This window comes from Anas acuta, chromosome 11 (genome assembly GCF_963932015.1).
Source record: "Anas acuta chromosome 11, bAnaAcu1.1, whole genome shotgun sequence".
Classification (NCBI taxonomy): Eukaryota; Metazoa; Chordata; class Aves; order Anseriformes; family Anatidae; genus Anas; species Anas acuta.
Genome location: NC_088989.1, coordinates 20,890,927 through 20,909,740, shown reverse-complemented (window position 1 = coordinate 20,909,740; position 18,814 = coordinate 20,890,927). Strand labels below are relative to the sequence as shown.

Genomic DNA, 18,814 nt, shown 5'->3' with positions numbered 1-18,814 from the left:
GAGGGACAGGGTAAATAAATGTTTTTTTTATGGGAGGTCTTTTACATTAATACTTATGTATTATGGTTAAAAATATATATATATATATATTAAGTGGTAGAAATTAAAGTTCATTCAGCATAAATTAGTTACTTAGTAAAACTTGTTAATGCATATTTCCAGCAACAAATGCTGCATTAAGAAATACCTGTTCTTAGTAAGCAATATATTAAAAAAAAAAAAAAAGTTAAAGTGAACATCAGGTGTTAGGTAACACAGAAACCCAGAAACTTTTTGATCAATTAAATTAAAATGAATCTGCCATTAAGCAACATATGGGTATATATTAATCTGCATTTTGATCAGTTACAGAGTGAAAGGAAAGGTTTACAGTTGGAATAATTCCAGGCAGTGTATCTCAGACATATATTTGAATCTCTAGCTTTAAGTCTACATCTCACACAGCTTTCATATGGCTCATTAGAGGCACTCAATAAAGTGCTGCTTTAGAGAACTGCATCACAATTCACAAATAAGGGTCTTCAAAAGCAAATTATTAAAAACAATTTATGTCATTCAACATAGCAACTAAATTATATTTAGATATTCTAAAAATCAACAGTGGAGACCATCAAGCATATTAAGCAAGCAGCCCATGAAGAACAATTCCTGCAGAATGTTGGTGTATATTTAGGTAAAATGTGAAGAACTCATGAATAATACAATAAAGTTTAGCATAACAAGATCAAGTGAATTTTCTCTTGTCATACATAAAAATATGTAGTTTAGACACTTAGAAGTATGTTTCAGAGCTATACTTGCTAATTCCCACAATGTCTCATTGACTTCTATAAGCAAAATTGAACTACTAATTTGAACCTTTACATGCAATTCATTGCTGAGCTGAGAATCTTCTGGTTTGCTTTTAGTTTAAAAAAAAAAAAAAAAAAGTATTTTGAAGAAGACAAGTCTGCTGTCCATAAGCAAGACCTGTCATAGGTGAACAAGTCAATTTGGGAGAGAAAGCTTTACAAGAGAAATTCTGTAATAAAGTATGACTATTTTAACATGCATTCTTCATTTTTTTTATTTTTCATATTTTTCTTATTTTCTACAAGAAACATAGAACTCTTTAAATATCTTTTATACCAAGACTTTCATAATTTCAAAAAGAAGCACGGTGCATTGCTCTTACAGAGCAACTTCTTTTGGGTGGCAGGCAATAAACCAAACTCAGCTGCAGATTTATACTGTAGTATCCCTTCAAATAAAATAATGTGTTTTTTTTTTTCTGAAAAAATGCCAGCAGTGTGTAATTCATTTGTGCTCACGTACAGAGAACTTTCTTGAAAGAATGCATTATTATTTTGACATGCAAGCCTGGAATGGCCACATATTTCATTCACATAGCATATATTTGTTTTCATTTGTTTTGAGATTTGTTTCAGCTTTGGTGTTAACATGACTTAAGACTGCAATCTCTTCCTCAGTCATTTTTGGTAACAGAATGACAGTATAATTTAAAGCAACTAAAGTATTTTAGTTTAAAAACAAATAGTTAATAAACTTTATTAACAGTATATTTTCAATTATTTTTGCATTTTTAATAAACTTTATTCAATCAAATTAACTAGGAAATTTTATTTTTATTTAGGAAATTTGTAGCATTTTATTTTTCTTCCTACTGAGTCACATCACACTCCTTTGAAATGGCACAAGGAGAAGAATTAATAATTTCTAATAATGGAATGCATTATTCTAAAAAAAGATTATCATGGTACCTTGTTATGCTCTGCATCCTAACTGTTGTTTTGTTACTTTAATTTCTTACCTCTTTGTTTGCTCTGTCTGCTTGAACTAATGTTCCATTCAGACACGGTTCAACATAGTGAAGTTCTTCATTATACTATAAAGAGAAATAAAAAGTAGGATGAAAAATTTAATTAAAAGCTTTGAAATATACATTTTAATTTAATTATTTAGAACTACATTGAAATATGCATTTCAATACGCAGCAAAAACAATATGATTTAGTTCATTTTTGAAAGCTGGACATGGTATATTTTTTTTTTCTTTTACATGCTTCCTAGTGTTTCAGAGGTTTAGACTTTTAAAAAGGAACATTCAATTGAATGGATGCCAACACTCAGGTGTAATTAATGGGTAATGTACACACTAGATGGTATAAATATCCTTCATGCTGAAATCTGAATAGTATTAAGAGTTCAGATTTGATGCATCACTGTCACAACTCCCAATACTTTGTTACATATACAGAAAAACCTGTCAAATAATTGAGGCATTGGCTAACACATTTTGGAAGGTTGATAGTGGAACAACCATGCCAAAACTTCTGGGAGCTTGAATCAATCTGGAATATGTCTATCAAGTCAGAACTTCAGTCAAGCAACTAAGGCCTGAAGCTGTGACAGATCTTGAAAGGAATTTCTGCTTATCTTGCAAGGTCCAAGTAAATTAGATACTCCAGTCTCACTTTCAGAAGCATCTTAAGAATTTAAACAAAGTGTCACCAGCATGACAGATCTAACAGACATCAGATCTAACAGAACCATGGATGCTTAAGTCACTTTACTGAAAATTGACTTGATTGTTTAAATCTTTTAAACCTTTCAGTAAATGTCAGATTAATATAGATGAATACAGATGAATTCAAAAATTCTACATCAGTTTTAGAGATACAGTCTTCACATAGTTTCTCTTCTTACTAATTTGATCTAATCTAGAAGTTATCACAAAGTATGAGGTCTTCGCATTTTGGCTCTACTTCGTTTCACTCTTTCACAGACAGTAAGTGAATCAGAAAACCCATACCAAGAAAAGACAACACATTAAGTTAAGCTAAAAATAATGATGGAAAGCATTTCATATGATTAACATATGCATTTATTCAATTATTCCTCCATCTCATGAGGAATAATTAATTAAAAAAAAAACTGACAACAACCTATTACAAAGTGCTGTTTACAGAAGGTTCTCTGTCACTGCAAGATCTCATCATCTCTGCCTGTACCTCTGAATTTGTTCTGCACTCTCTTCAATTTAACACCATCCTTTTGTCTGCATAGATGCTTAACCATAGACCCCTGCAACCTGTTCCACATAGGACATCTGTTATCATCATTCACATGAACAGTGTACTATTTGTCACATTCATTAATTTCATAACTACTGCTGCAAAGAGAAGAGTTTTTAATTAGAACTTCATTAAATTATTCTTGAGGCATTGTGCCAGAATTAGTCCTCCGCTCTAAATACATATATATGCATTATATATATATATATATATACCAGAGTTAACTCCACTTTCTATTGCTAGAGATATAGAATATTTACATCAGCATCTACATGGCAATTGTTTAGCAGTTCAAGCAAAACAAGATGGTAGGTTATTTACCACCCGGCCAGGATGACACCACCGATGAATTATTCTTTGCAGAACTAAGAGATGCCTCGAGGTCAACTCCTCTTGTCCTTATGGGGGATTTCAACTTGCCAAACATCAACTGGGATCACCACATGGCTGATACGAGCAAGTCCAGGAGGTTCATAAAGTACCTAGATGATAACTTCTTGGCACAGGTGCTAAGGGAGCGAACTAGGAAAGGTGCCCTCCTTGATCTGTTGCTGGAAAACAGAGACGGTCTTGTTGGAGACGTGGCAGTTGGCGGCCGTCTTGATCATAGTGACCATGAAGTGGTTGAGTTTAGAATTTATGGTGACAGAAGGAAAACTGCCACCAAAACTTCAGCCCTGGATATGGGGAAAGCTCAGGTTGCTCAGGGAACTAGTCAGCAAGGTCCCCTGGGAAGCTGCTTTTGAAGGCATTGGTTTCCATCAGTGCTGGTCAGTCTTTAAGCACTGCCTCCTAAAAGCACAAGCTTTTTGGCAATTCCAAAATATCGGAAGTCAGGCAGGTGGGGCAGAAGGCTGGCCTGGCTGACCAGGGATCTTCTACTGGAGCTTAGGTGAAAAACGAAAGAGTACGGCTGCTGGAAGGATGGTCAGGTGACGAGGAAGGAATACAGGGATGCTGTTTGTGTTTGTAGGGAGAAAATTTGTGGAGCCAAAGCCCAGCTAAAATTCAAGCTGGCCATGTCTGTGAGAGACAATAAAAACGTTTTTAAGATACGTGAACAGAAAAAGGAGAACCAAAGAAAACATAGGCCCACTACTTGATGGGGAAGGTCTCCTCACAGACAATGACATAGGCAAAGCGGAGACAATAATGCCTTCTTTGCCTCTGTCTTCAACACTGATGATGGGCTTCAGGACCCTGGGTGCCCTGAGCTGTAGGACCATGACGGTGGGAATGACAAACTCCCAACCAAACCTGAACATGTGCGGGATTTGCTGCTCCAACTGGATCCATACAAGTCCATAGGTCCGGATGGGATCCATCCCAGGGTGCTTAAAGAGCTGGCTGATGTCATCACGGGACCTCTCTCAATTGTTTTTCAATGATCTTGGGAATCTGGAGAGGTCCCAGTAGACTGGAAGATGGCGAATGTGCCAGTTTTCAAGAAGGGTAAGAAAGAAGACCCTAGCAATTACAGGCCTGTCAGTCTCACGTCAGCGCCTGGTAAAATTATGGAGAAGATGATCCTTGAAGTTACTGAAGCGCTCCTGGGGGACAAGGGGACAATGCAGTCATTGGTCCCAGCCAACATGGGTTCATGAGGGGTAGGTCCTGCCTAACAAATTTGATTTCCTTTTATGATAAGATCACCCATCTAGTCGATCAAGGGAAACCAGCTCATGTGATCTTTCTGGACTTCAGCAAGGCTTTTGACACGGTTTCCCATAGGATCCTCCTGGACAAAATGTCCAGCATACAACTTAACAAAAACATCATACGATGGGTGAGCAATTGGCTGATAGGCAGGGCTCAAAGGGTTGTGGTTGATGGGGCCACATCTGGTTGGTGGATGGTCACTAGTGGGGTCCCTCAAGGCTCCATTTTAGGGCCAGTCCTCTTCAATGTTTTTATAAATGATTTGGATGTAGGACTAGAAGGAGTTCTGAGCAAATTTGCTGACGACACCAAACTTGGAGGAGTTGTGGACTCAGCTGAGGGTGGAAAGGCCTTGCAGAGAGATCTGGACAGATTGGAGAGCTGGGCGATCACCAACCACATGAAGTTTAACAAAGGCAAGTGGCAGGTCCTGCACCTGGGACGGGGCAACTCTGGCTATACGTACAGACTGGGCGATGAGACGCTGGAGAGCAGCCTAGAAGAGAGGGATCTGGCGGTTGTGGTTGACAGCAAGTTGAATATGAGCCAGCAGTGTGCCCTGGCAGCCAGGAGGGCCAACAGTATCCTGAGGTGCATCAAGCACAGCATTGCTAGTCCGTCGAGGGAGGTAATTGTCATTACGAACTGTCATTATGAACACAAGAAAATGTAGATTTTTAACCTTCTGAAACCCTGCCAAGTTGTGACACTATTTTTATCTGCAGTAGCTAATTCACCTTAAGAATATTACTATAAAATATTTAAAGTAATCTGCTACATATGGAAAAAGAAGCTGGATTATGGCAAGGCATGTCAATGAGTATTTTATGTATACGTGTTCTGTGAATAACAAGCAAAACCTGACGTGCTCTGTTTCTCAGAGTTTATTCCTCTATCATTCAGATACAAACAAAAGCATAGTAAGAAAAATCTGTATATAAACATATATATCAACTTCTGATGGTTCAAATTGTTGCAAAGATGCATTGTTATGATTATATTTTAGTTATTATACAATTTTCTGCTTATATAGACTTTACATTCCTTTAAAAATATTATGAGATGGAAAAATTTACTAGACAAAATTATTTCACTTCCAAAAAGAATGCCCAAAACAGCAAAAATCTCCCAAAACCCATGAAAACTGAAAAATGTTGATGCAACACACGGAGGCATTCAAGCAGCATCTCCATCTCAAATTGGCATACCTACTTGATAAAAGCTTTAGTACAACTTCCCCCTTCAGTAAAATACACTGCTTGTGCTTCATAGCATGTATCAGATGGCTTTGTCATTGTCATAGGGTGTTTTACAATGTTATCACTAATAACTCTCTTTTAACTATGCTGAACTTTTTTTTTGAATGGAAAAGAGAAAAGACATTCCAGAATTTTCTCGATTTACAGAAACCCCAAACATATTTCACAATCTTACCCAGCAATTTGAGCTCAGTACTGCAGCTATTCTATGACATTTAAAATTTTGTATTTAAGTAAAATAGCTTCCTGATCTTGACTCAAAAGACCTTTTAGTAAGTACTGACTTTGCCAGCAATACCTGATATAGATCTCCCTTTTTTCCAGGAAAAGATTTTTGAAACAGATTTTTCTTCTTTAGTTCAAAGCTGTCAGTACTCAACTTTCTTATTTCCTACTACAAACTGAATTCACCTGAGTAAAAGACTGCATTCTGCCCTTCAAGAGCTTTGCATTACACTGTTTTCTTTTATTTCCTAGTGTTACATAATATCATACCCCTATACTCATGTATATGACATCTTTGCACATTACATTTGTCATAGCTGTGATGCAATAGCATAGAGAGCTTATTACTGTGCAGCAGCTTTCAACATCTTGCGCTTCATTGACAGAGGAAGGGAGAGAAGTAAAGAACAATTACCATGCTTTACAAGCTTCTCTTAAAACCTCAGCTCAGCCTACTTTAAGCTCTCTTATAATTTAAGCACTTGAGACCACTGATTATAATAATTTATTTACTTACTTACATTTATCTGTTTTATTAGTTTACATTATTTTGCCACTCTAGCTATTTCTTTGTACAGCAGGCATACAATAAAGTTAGTAGGCCAAAGTCTAAAGTAAGGAACCATATAATTAGTAAGACAGCTGCTGACTTATAATCAGACACTATTCGTATTCTAAAAATCAGGCATTTTCCAAACCCATGCAAGTAGTTTACATTTACCTTAGCATTTCTCATATTTATCCTTTGCCAACTGTCTGGAGCAAGGTGCTTAGAAACAAATTCATACTGTGTTGTGCAACAACACACAGATGTAAAGAGTTCACACTACTTCAGGCACAACTACTTTTCAGCCCAACCTAACACCCAACAATAAAGCCAAAACAATTCCTTTGATTCCTCTTTTGGTATTTCCAAAGATCCCCTAACACTACTACACGCAACCAGTAGGATATAAGTGCAGCCCAGAGCTTGTAGCACTCATACAGAGGGTCACAAGTGGATGCCTTCCCCTTGCCCAGCCTGCTCTCATTTTGCCCACACAGAGTAGAATTAGTCAGGCTGGCTCAAAAATAAAGTTTATCCCTTCTGTATGAATACTAGGACTTTGAAGATGAGACTGCACAAAAACTGTTTATAATGGAAAATTTTGCAAATTAAAACCAGGGAAATATGCTACTGTGCTTTGAATTAATACTCTTCTAATATATTTTGACAAAATAGTGTGACTAAAGTGTTAAAATTGATTAAAATTTTCAGCTCAGTTAATATTAATGTAGAGTTTACATTTTGTAAAAGCATTTAAAAAATTTAAGCATTGGGCAAAATTAGTACTCCTTTTATGATAATATTGTTAATTTAATGCATGAGCTGGAGTTACACTTCAAAGCAAATTGGAAAAATACGCCTTTTCTCTTGTTGTTGTAGGCATCTCATTTTATGCACCAGTACACTGACCTTACATTTTAATATAGGCAGCACAAAATCACTCTTGTATTTAAACAATTTCTTGCAATTCAATCATCTAGTCCATCAATTTCATATAGATCTTGCAACAACCTAACCATGAAAGCTAAAACGATTTCTAACATTATGTTTTTATGTTTATTCTCTGGAAAGACTCGCACTGAATTCTGCTTTCTGCTACATATAAAGTTTGAAATATATTTAGTGAAAAAACAAACGGACCTAGTGGATATGAAACAATCCAACTAATGTACTGCTAACAGCTTTGAGGGCTTGTTGTTGGCTGCTTTGTTTTGTTTTGTTGTTGTTATTTGTTTTCTATCCTACTAGATATTTTTAAATGTTAGTTGAATTTTTAATTACATTAGTATGTACTGACCATAACTCCTATTACCGTTAATGAAAATTCTCAACTTTTATGTGCACAGGATACTGAAACGTGTAACAACCCCAAAAGCAAACTGAATGCCTTTAGAAAACATTTTGTACAGTGTAAAGGGATAATAAAAAACTAATAGAATAATAAAATCATTAAGGTTGGAAAAGACTTCCAAGATCATCTGGTCCAACTGTCCTCCTACGACCAATCAATTATGCCCTCCTTCTACATGAGTTAATTATGTAATTATTATGAGGGAAGATTAATACAACAGATATTCTGAACTAATTTATTAAAAATACAGTACATGCACATATATTTCAGGCATAGTTATTTCATACTCCAGACAATGTCAATGATTTACACTAGTGTTACTGGGATTATTTTAATAGAAAAACAGCACTTCTGTTTTACCATACCATGGGAAGGCCCAAATCCTCCTTATATTCAGAAGTTTGAATACATTCTTGGGATTTACATTAATGATAAAAGCACTTACTTATAAAGTGATTTTATTTACTAACTCTCAAAACAATATCAAAGGGAAATTTATAGAACCATCAATATCTCCCCTCCTCAGCCAAAACATAGTCACGATCAATCCCATTACACCTCAATAAGTGTAAAACTATCCCCTTGTCATATATTTAAAGCTTGTATGTGAACCAACTACCACACATGAATAACAGAACTACTGATGATTCTTAGTTATCACTGTTCGTAAGCACCAGTAAAACCTTTCCACAAAACGTTACAACACCGTTGTTGTTATTTGCAAAATAATGTCATATAATAGGATCAACATGGAAAAAGTATCCTAGAACTTAATATGTCTTCAATGCTAAACATCAGGCATTGCTTTTCACATGATTTTACAGATCAATAAATCTTACTTTTGGAGAATAGCATCTGAAATTGTGTTATGTGTTCATAATATTCAATGTTGCATTATAAGTACATGAAAATGTGACAAAAATAATTTTAGAAGATTTATGATGGGTCATTAAAATGATAGTATACAGTAGATTCTTATATTCATTAGCTTGCTTTAGAGTTGTTTTGTGAACATTTCACTTCTGAAACTCAATTAGCTAGGTACACAGCACATTTCAGATTCACATTGAGGAGAGCTGTAAAAATGAATAGACAACCTAATCTGGTTGTCTATTAATTAAACCCCGCTGTGAGTATGACAGCTTAAGGGGCTTCAGATTGCAACTCCTAGAAAAACGCTTTGAAACACTGTCACCAGCGCACTGGAAAATCAGTCTTTCCAGATAGTCCAAATGCCATCCAATATCTATCACCTGCCCTCAACATTTTTTCAATTGTATTTTGTGATAAAAACATGATAGATAGCAACAAAAGATTATATGTCATTGCATTATTCTCTGTGAAAAGATGGAAGAAAAAGATGGAAAAAAAGTCCTGAGACACTCACAGCAATTATATTGAAGAAGTCATCATCACCAAGGGTATCCAAAATAGATGAAACTGTCTGTTTAGCGATGGTCAGTCGAAGCCCTTTCATACTGCCACTGACATCTACTAAAATTACCACATCTTTTGGAGAAGTAGCTGCTTGGATGTACCTAAGATGAAAGACAAAACATCTTGTTCTTTAAAATACTGAACTTTTCTTTCTTCTACATTTCTTAAACATTGGACATCTATTACTTACCACTTTCTATTTCTGCAGTCAAATGCAATGACTCCATTCTCATCAGGTTCCCATTTAATACCTGTTCAGAAAAAAAAAAAAAAAGATTAAAAAAAAAGATTACAAAATTTTACACAGTAACTTCTCAAAATGCATCTGTGATGTTGTGACAAAGTAATGTTTAACAGTTTCATACTTGAATTTTACATTTGCTATTATAAGGTAGCTAATGCTGAGAAAAAAAAAAAAAAGGATAAAATAGCACTGACAGAAACAATACAATTTATGATTTTCTCACTCCTTTATAACCTACTCTAAAGTGAAAACCTCTTCAGAACTACTGTGCACATCATACTATTGTCACTGAAGTATTTCTTCGGTGCTGACCATTTTCATGACATGCTGGCCAAGTCCCTTTCAAACTGTAATTACTCAACATTTCATTGCTTATCTCAACAGGTACTGCTATATTAAGAGGTTCATAGATTTTGTGTTTTGACCATTTAAAAAAAAAAAAGAAAAAAGAAAAAAAAAGATTGACAGGCAATCCTTTCAGCTTTTGCACTCAATCTTCTAGCACATAACAAAAAAACACCCTTTAAAATAAAGATTAACATTTTCTATCCTTAAAATACTGTGGGGCTTGAGAACTCAACCATAATCTAAAATTAATACAGATGTATATACTGCTTTCAGCCACTTTCAAACCTACAGGCTTACAGTAAACTGGCTTGCATTAAACTCAAGACTTCATACATAAAAACAAACAACCAAAACAAATAAAAATGAAAACACAACATGGGTCACTAAACTGTAAGCTAAAGGAAAAGTTCCCACTCTGAGCCTGATCCAAAATTGCAGAAGCTGGGGATAAATTTATTTAGCTTTTTAGTTTATTTAGTATGTAGCATATTTGACATGCAATTAAATATAAACCTTAACATGTAATACATTTAGTATTTATTTGCTAAATAGAAATAGGAAAAGTGATTTAGTTAAATTTTATTACAACTTGTATGAAAGTACCTTTAAAACAAATTTTTGAAATCTCTAAATGCAAGATAATAAATTATGGGGAAATCTAAGAACCGGATAAATTACCAGATAAATTAAAATCTTCATGTATGTCTTAATAGAACACATTATCTAATTTCAGTAATGTATGAAGGGTCTTTAGTTTTCCTCCACAGACAGTTCAGAAGTTATTTTTTATATCTATGTATATATGAATAAAGAGTATGTGTGAGCTATCTTAGGGATTTAACTTCCAAATGGAAACTAGCAGAAAAAAAAAATCAGAACATTGAAAACACTCAATAGAAATCTTTCTGAAAAGTAGATAAATTAAAATTGAACTTGCAAGTATCTGTGAAGGTAAGGATTTGTGAAAATGCTCAATGGAAATTTGCAACCATAGCTTTTCTTTTTTTTTTTTCAACCTGTATTCTTCTTACCTGGATATTGTCTGAAAAATCCTTTTGCACTTCCAAAGTACTGCCAGATGAGAGAAGGGTCACGATCAAAGTTATCAACAAACACCTTATTTAAGGATTCTGACCAATAAACTCCATTTACAATGGCTGGATCTAGGGAAAGAAAGAATTTTATTTTCTTTTAAGAAGAGGAGAGGAGAGGAGAGGAGAGGAGAGGAGAGGAGAGGAGAGGAGAGGAGAGGAGAGGAGAGGAGAGGAGAGGAGAGGAGAGGAGAGGAGAGGAGAGGAGAGGAGAGGAGAGGAGAGGAGAGGAGAGGAGAGGAGAGGAGAGGAGAGGAGAGGAGAGGAGAGGAGAGGAGAGGAGAGGAGAGGAGAGGAGAGGAGAGGAGAGGAGAGGAGAGGAGAGGAGAGGAGAGATTTTTCTGAAATGGAATTTCTCCAACTCTGTTATCATCTTCAGCTTATTCAGTACACCAAAATTTAGTGTCTGCAAACTATTGCAATTTCCTGTGTTAATAAAGAGTGTCAAAATAAATTCTATACAACCTGTCTGGATACCCTGTGCAACGTGTTCTAGGTGACCCTGTTGAGCACTTGTTCTGGAGGACATAAGTGAGTCAACATAACAGTAGATTATTTATTCAATTTTATTTCTTTAAACCCTTGGAATATCTCATGGCAACACTTTAGATATTTATTTTAATCTTCAATTTGATAAGGCCATTATTGCTATATTTAAATGTTTACTGGTGGGGACACAAAATAAAATACTTTTTTTTTTCCATACTTGGATGAATTATGGTATATATCCAAACACAAAATCTTATAGTACATAACACCAATTATTATTTGGAAAACACTGGAACCAAATTTCACTATAATCTCATATTATTTTTGACTCCCATTGAGGGTGAAAAGTACAAAACAAATCCTTGATGTTGAAAATAGCTATCTCTGTTTACTACATTTTAGTACCTTCTTGACCCAGCAATTCCTAAAACCCCAGATTGCCCAAGTATATTTTTAAGCTGCCATGTTGGTTCCATAGCAGTAAATATGAAATAAATGAACACAACTAAAAAAGTTATTCAGTTTCAGATTTTGATGTCAAAGATAGTTGACAGATGAGAAACAATTAGGATATGTTGTATTCCCAATTCAATCAGTATAGAAAGAAAAGAACAGAACTAAAATAACAGATAGATTATTTCATTGTAAAAGTGTGCATACACACTAAGATTTGTTCAAGCATTTGAAATAATGCTTCCATTAACTTGTAAAGTAACGACACTTTACTGATAGAATGTGATTCTAGTGGAGTGCAAAAAAGGTGAATTGTTATCTTTCTTTACGTTCATCAAGTTAAAAAAAAAAAAAAAAAAACATAGATAAAGGGAAATGTCTCAGCTACACATCTTAAATTTTTGTTTCATCTAAATATTTAGCTTTACATAAATGGACTGCTGAAAAAGCAAGGTCAACAAAACAGATTTTGTTTTTAAAACATGTCTGGTACAGTTACTTGTTTCTCTAAAAGATGAAATATACATTTAAAATCTGTCCAATCAGAAACACATCAAACAAACACATCAAACAAAGAGGTTGGACTCGATGATCTAGAGGTCTCTTCCAACCTAGAGATTCTGTGATTCTGTGAAACCAATGCCACTAGTCCAATGTGGCAAGACTTCAGTCTTGTCTAGCTGGCAAGAACCATTTTCTGGGTGTTTCCAAGTCTGAGATTATGCCAATAGAAAGCTGTGTTTGAGACACTGCAAATTAAGTGTCAAGACTGCCTACCCTGTGATCTACCGTCAGTTTGCAGAAATATGCTCTTATTTCAGTGCCTCAAAATATTGATTGGGCTGGGATACATTATTCAGCATTTGAACATTAAATGAGAAGTGAAGCACTAAAATGAGAATCTCATTCTCAGTCCACTAGAATGTCCCAGTTCTGCTCCTATTCACATGCTCTGATAGAGAAACTGCATCACTAAAACGTACAGTGGCATTACCAGTCAGCATTACAATACCGAGATAAGGCAGTAAGTTTAATTCATATTTTAAAACAGCATCATAATTCAGAGAGTGGTACTTGCTTTTAGAATCATAGAATCATAGAATCATAGAATATCCTGAGTTGGAAGGGACCCTTAAGGATCATCAAGTCCAACTCTTGACACCGCACAGGTCTACCCAAAAGTTCAGACCATGTGACTAAGTGCACAGTCCAATCTCTTCTTAAATTCAGTCAGGCTCAGTGCAGTGACCACTTCCCTGGGGAGCCTGTTCCAGTGTGCAACCACTCTCTCTGTGAAGAACCCCCTCCTGATGTCAAAAACTTCCCCTGCCTCAGCTTAACCCCGTTCCCGCGGGTCCTGTCACTGGTGTTAATGGAGAAAAGGTCTCCTGCCTCTCGACACCCCCTTACGAGGAAGTTGTAGACTGCGATGAGGTCTCCCCTCAGCCTCCTCTTCTCCAGGCTGAACAGGCCCAGTGCCCTCAGCCGTTCCTCGTACGTCTTCCCCTCCAGGCCTTTCACCATCTTCGTAGCCCTCCTCTGGACACTCTCCAACAGTTTCATGTCCTTTTTATACTGTGGTGCCCAGAACTGCACACAGTACTCGAGGTGGGGCCGCACCAGCACAGAGTAGAGCGGGACAATCACCTCCCTTGACTTACTAGCAATGCCGTGCTTGATGCACCCCAGGACACGGTTGGCCCTCCTGGCTGCCAGGGCACACTGCTGGCTCATATTCAACTTGCTGTCTACCACTACCCCCAGATCCCTCTCTTCTAGGCTGCTCTCCAGCGTCTCATCGCCCAGTCTGTACGTGCAGCCAGGGTTTCCCCGTCCCAGGTGCAGGACCTGGCACTTGCTCTTATTGAACTTCATGCGGTTGGTGATCGCCCAGCTCTCCAACCTATCCAGATCCCTCTGCAAGGCCTTTCCACCCTCAACAGAGTCCACAACTCCTCCAAGTTTGGTGTCATCAGCAAACTTGCTCAAAATACCTTCTATTCCTACATCCAGATCGTTTATAAAAATATTGAAAAGTACCGGCCCTAAAATGGAGTCTTGAGGGACCCCACTGGTGACCGCCCGCCAGCCTGACGCAGCCCCATTCACCATAACCCTTTGGGCCCTGCCCGTTAGCCAATTGCTCACCCATCGTATGATGTTTTTATTTAGCTGTATGGTGGACATTTTGTCCAGTAGGATCCTATGGGAAACCGTGTCAAAAGCCTTGCTGAAGTCCAAAAAAATCACATCAGCTGGTTTCCCTTGGTCCACCATACGGGTGATCTTATCATAAAAGGAAATCAGGTTAGTTAGGCAGGACCTACCCTTCACAAATCCATGCTGGCTGGGACCAATGACTGCTTTGTCCCCCAGGTGCGCCTCAATAAGTTCGAGAACTTATTTTCTTTCGTTTGAAGTGTTTCTAGAAAAACTAGAGACTGTCTCAGGAGAACAGTAAGTTCTTCATATATCCTTCAGTTAAGAGTGTTAGTGAAAAGCCATATTTGTCATAAAAAGAATAATCCTATCTTAATATATATTTAAAATTAAATGTAGTGTTTCTTTGCAATTTATATTCAAATCTCAATCCAAGACTGCATATTTTATCTTAGTATTTTACAGTATTATGAATTCATCAGATATCTACTATTCTGGAGTCCTCAGAGGATAATTTGTTAATGCCCTTTCCTAAGGGACCTGTGCTACAGCACCCTCATCTAAGTAGAACCTTCACATTCCTCCCTCACTTTGATTATTTCCTTCAAATCCTGTATATACCCCAGCTCCATCAGATCATGAGACAACTTTCATTGTCAAGGCTTTTAAGCTTTCAGCTGAATGAAAAATCCTTCCATTGAAATTTAAAATACATATTTATGTATAATACATATATAAAATGTATATAAAATCCTATTTTTAATTAAAATATATTGAAATACCCATGTCACTATTGTAGTGGATCATTTTTATTAGCCCATCTACTTAGAGACACTTTTTGTGTTTATATAGCTGTACTATGGATTAGAGAACTAAAGGGAAATACAACCAAGAAAATTTTCCGTGAACATGTACATTTGAGTCTATATTTTGCATTATGTTGACAACACTAACCCCTAATCATCCAAATTCTGATCAAGAAAAACATTAATCTAGTGACTATGAAACTAATGGGAAATTTTAAACTTTTTTTTTTTTTTTTCCCTGAAAGGAGCATTAAACAAACATACTAAACAAGAGGGCACAATTAAAATATAGTCTATGATGACTGGATTCCTTCTAAATTATTCCTGGTGGTAATTCACTACCTTCCTATACCCTGCATGTCTATCATGCTGTTCTTTTTACAATATGCCAAGAGAAATCTATCAGTCAAATTTTATGCATTTTTTTTCTTTTCTTTTTTTTTTTTTTTTACGCAAATTAGGTCACACAGTTTAATCCTTTTAATACTGGAGTAAAAACTGAAGTGGGGAAAAAAATAAATCTATCCACAGTAACAAACTGAAGGCAGATAGCTTATAAGTGAAAATTACCTCTCTCTACTAGTTACTACACCCTCAGGCAAACTGATCTCAAAACCAAGCTCCTTGCTGTAAATTTGATGACTGTTACATGGACACATCTCCAAGAACATGTGCCATCCTAAATGCCACGAAGTTCCTGGCCATATATCCACATTAAATTTTTAGAGGACCATCTTTCAATAATATATGTTAAGCTTATAGTTCTGGGCAACTCTTAGTTTTAGTAATTATGTTCTGCTTAAATTGCCCCCATTACTTCATTTAGAAACAATATGAAGTTTTCAGATTTTTGGTGAATGTCATCTGCATTCCCAAAATAGTTACTTTTCAATATCGGTAACTAAGTATTTGTGAATACTCAGGAATCTGAGAAGGGAGGAAAAGAATAAAATGTAAGAACATAATATAAATGCAAAATAATTTATGTGATGTTAGGGGGCTGATTCAAAGACAAGAAGTGTAAACATCTTCTGCCACACATCTTGAAACATAATTTCTGCTTGTGCTTCCTGACAGTAACAGCTAAAAACAATTCAAGTATTCCCTGACCTTTTAGATGGGATTACTTGCAATTATATGGGATTTTGTTCCATTGCTGTTTGCGTAGATGCTATCAGTTTTTTATTGACATTTAATACAAAACCAGTCTCCAAGCAAATAGGTACATTGACGTGAATCTGAAATATATTGTGAAAGAACAGTAAAAATGCATGTAGCAGTTAACCTGCTGTCACAGATACTGCTGATGCTAAGACGTAGGGCTGAACACTCAACAAAGGCAACCACAGTGTGCAGACTGAAAGATGCACATCAGCATGACAGAGGTTAGCACTATAATGAAAAGTACTTTAATTCACAAAATCCATGATAGTATCTAGCGTAAGATAAGTCTATGGAAATAAACTAATTCATACATAGTGCATTTTGCTTTCCAATTACAGAAACTTTATAGAAAATAATAAAAAATAAGAAGAAAATAAGAAAATTCCTACCAAGGAATTCAGTTACTATGAAGAAAATGTGGCATACTGCTGTTTCCATACTCTACATTCTTACCAAGAAAAAATGTTACTGATAATCCTTTGTTTTCTCCCCAATTATTTTGACTCTGTAATATGACCGTTAATTTCTCCTGGAAAGCTGACAAAGATACTGGCATCCAAAATGGTGTTCCTTCATGTAATATCTGGCCTCAAGGGCAGCCGCTAACATTGCAGAGCAGTACTGTCATACAATAAAGCAGTATGCGCATAGCCTACAGGACCAAGCACTGGAAAAGAATGCAAAATCCGGCATCCTTTTGGCTCAAAGATAGCAGCAAAATTAGCTTAGTTTTGATGACACTGACAACATATTTAGTCTGGTCATATTTTAAAGAATAACAAAATCACATACTTTGCTGGGACATACACCAACAATCTAATAATTATACTACTCAACACTAATATGAATGCTTTTCAGGGTGATCCAACATATTCAAGAGCTAGGGCTGGGTGCCAATTTTGGCAACTGCCTTTGCTTTTTTCTCTCTCTTCCCTTCTCTGTCCTTCTACTGGGTAATGTGGATGCATCAGCTCACAGATCAAAGCATCTGGACAACTGTAGGCACAGACGAAGGTGTTTGTCCATTTTGCTTTATGTGCTGTGAACCATTCAGCAATATCAGAAAGCACATTCCCTCCTCACAGGTATATGGAGTGGTAAAGCCTTCAAGTGTATGATGGCGCAGAGGCATAGTGGTGGATATGTACTTGTTTCAGTTTCCAATGTTGCCCTAATTACATGCCCCTTCTCCTTTGAAGTGGCAAGAACTGGAGTATGGCCAGATGCATTTATTTTCACAATGGCTTTCATGATTTTTTATTATTTATTTAGTAGTGAATATGGTGGCCTGAGATTCAACTTTAGTTCATTTGAAAGACAGAATTACAGCGGTAAAGTCCTCCCTAATGCTAGCTAATTTGGCAATAAAGATTTAGTCCTGACTCTGAGAATAGCTTGCAACCCAATTAAATATAAAAAAACTTCCTGCAGCAAATCAGCTACCTTTGAGGCTACCCATTCAGCAACTGACCTGGTTTGACTCTGCTTAACTTCTCAGATAAAACAGCTAAAAGCAAACAATGGAAAGGTAGCTCTCTGAAGTGGTTAGAGCAAAGCTCTCAATACAGGACATAAGCAGGTTTGAACAGAATATTAGGGTCTTGGAGCAAAAGTCAAAGTATGCACATGCTGTCCATCTCTGGAAGAGCTACCAAGACTCTTCTGTAATAGAGCAGCTGTCACAGGAGCCAAGCACATGGGACAGTTATACCTATCACTAATACAGTATAAGAAAACAGGATTGTCTACCTGGCAATTTCGTAAAAGGCCTTCGCAGAGGAGATCCGAAGCCAAAACCCAGTAGTGTTGACAGAGGATCACACCATAAATTGATGTGACTACAGATAGCAGGATAATTCTGTATTTTTAGAGAAGACATAGCCCAAGACTATGAAAGCTGATAGGTAATAAATAACACTCTGAGGAGCTGTAGGATGCCAGGGTATGACTGAGAAACAAATTAAAATACATGAAAAAATACTGTCAGAAAAAAAAAATAAATAAATAAAATAAAATAAAATAAAATAAAATAAAATAAAATAAAATAAAAAATTCTAGATAGCAAAGAGAAAGCAAACACGCAAAACATAAGAATTAACCAAAATGAATGGAGACCCTCTATATGCATCAATTTTATCGTAGTAGCAAAATTAAAGACTGAAAACAGAGCTAATTCTGACACATGGTAAGAAGAAATTTCTGCACAGGCTGATGGAACCATGACTGTCAGCAACCAGGAAATCGAGACCTGTACCAGTGGCAGGGCAGGAAAAAGCATTATGAAATACAACACAGAAAGCCAGTGGAATGCATTACAAACTACAGGAAATGAAGGCAAATGTGATGGCTGCTAAATGAAGCCAATTGTGCTGTAAAATATTTAATGCATAACATACCAAAAGGGGCAATTTTAGCAGAGCTGTTGTTAAAGTGATATACAACAAAGGCAAGGTACAGCCTTGGAAATAAAAGCCATCCTTTCAGAAATTGCTCAAGGAAAGACCTGTT

The 18,814-nt window shown here is 36.3% G+C and overlaps 1 protein-coding gene across 18 annotated transcripts in view; it reads right to left on the bottom strand.

The window, feature by feature from the left end:
- The window catches only part of CACNA2D3 (calcium voltage-gated channel auxiliary subunit alpha2delta 3), a 463,864-nt gene that overhangs the window by 259,719 nt on the left and 185,331 nt on the right, over positions 1-18,814 (bottom strand). For all 18 annotated transcript variants that reach the window (XR_011100159.1, XR_011100160.1, XR_011100162.1 and 15 more), the window contains 4 exons: positions 11,175-11,306; positions 9,742-9,802; positions 9,502-9,652; positions 1,811-1,885 (listed from right to left, as the gene is read on the bottom strand). Coding sequence is in view for 14 of the 18 variants with exons in the window: in XM_068694140.1 (XP_068550241.1) it covers positions 1,811-1,885; positions 9,502-9,652; positions 9,742-9,802; positions 11,175-11,306 (419 nt within the window). In the remaining 4 variants the exon portion in view is untranslated. The remainder of the gene's footprint in view (positions 1-1,810; positions 1,886-9,501; positions 9,653-9,741; positions 9,803-11,174; positions 11,307-18,814) is intronic.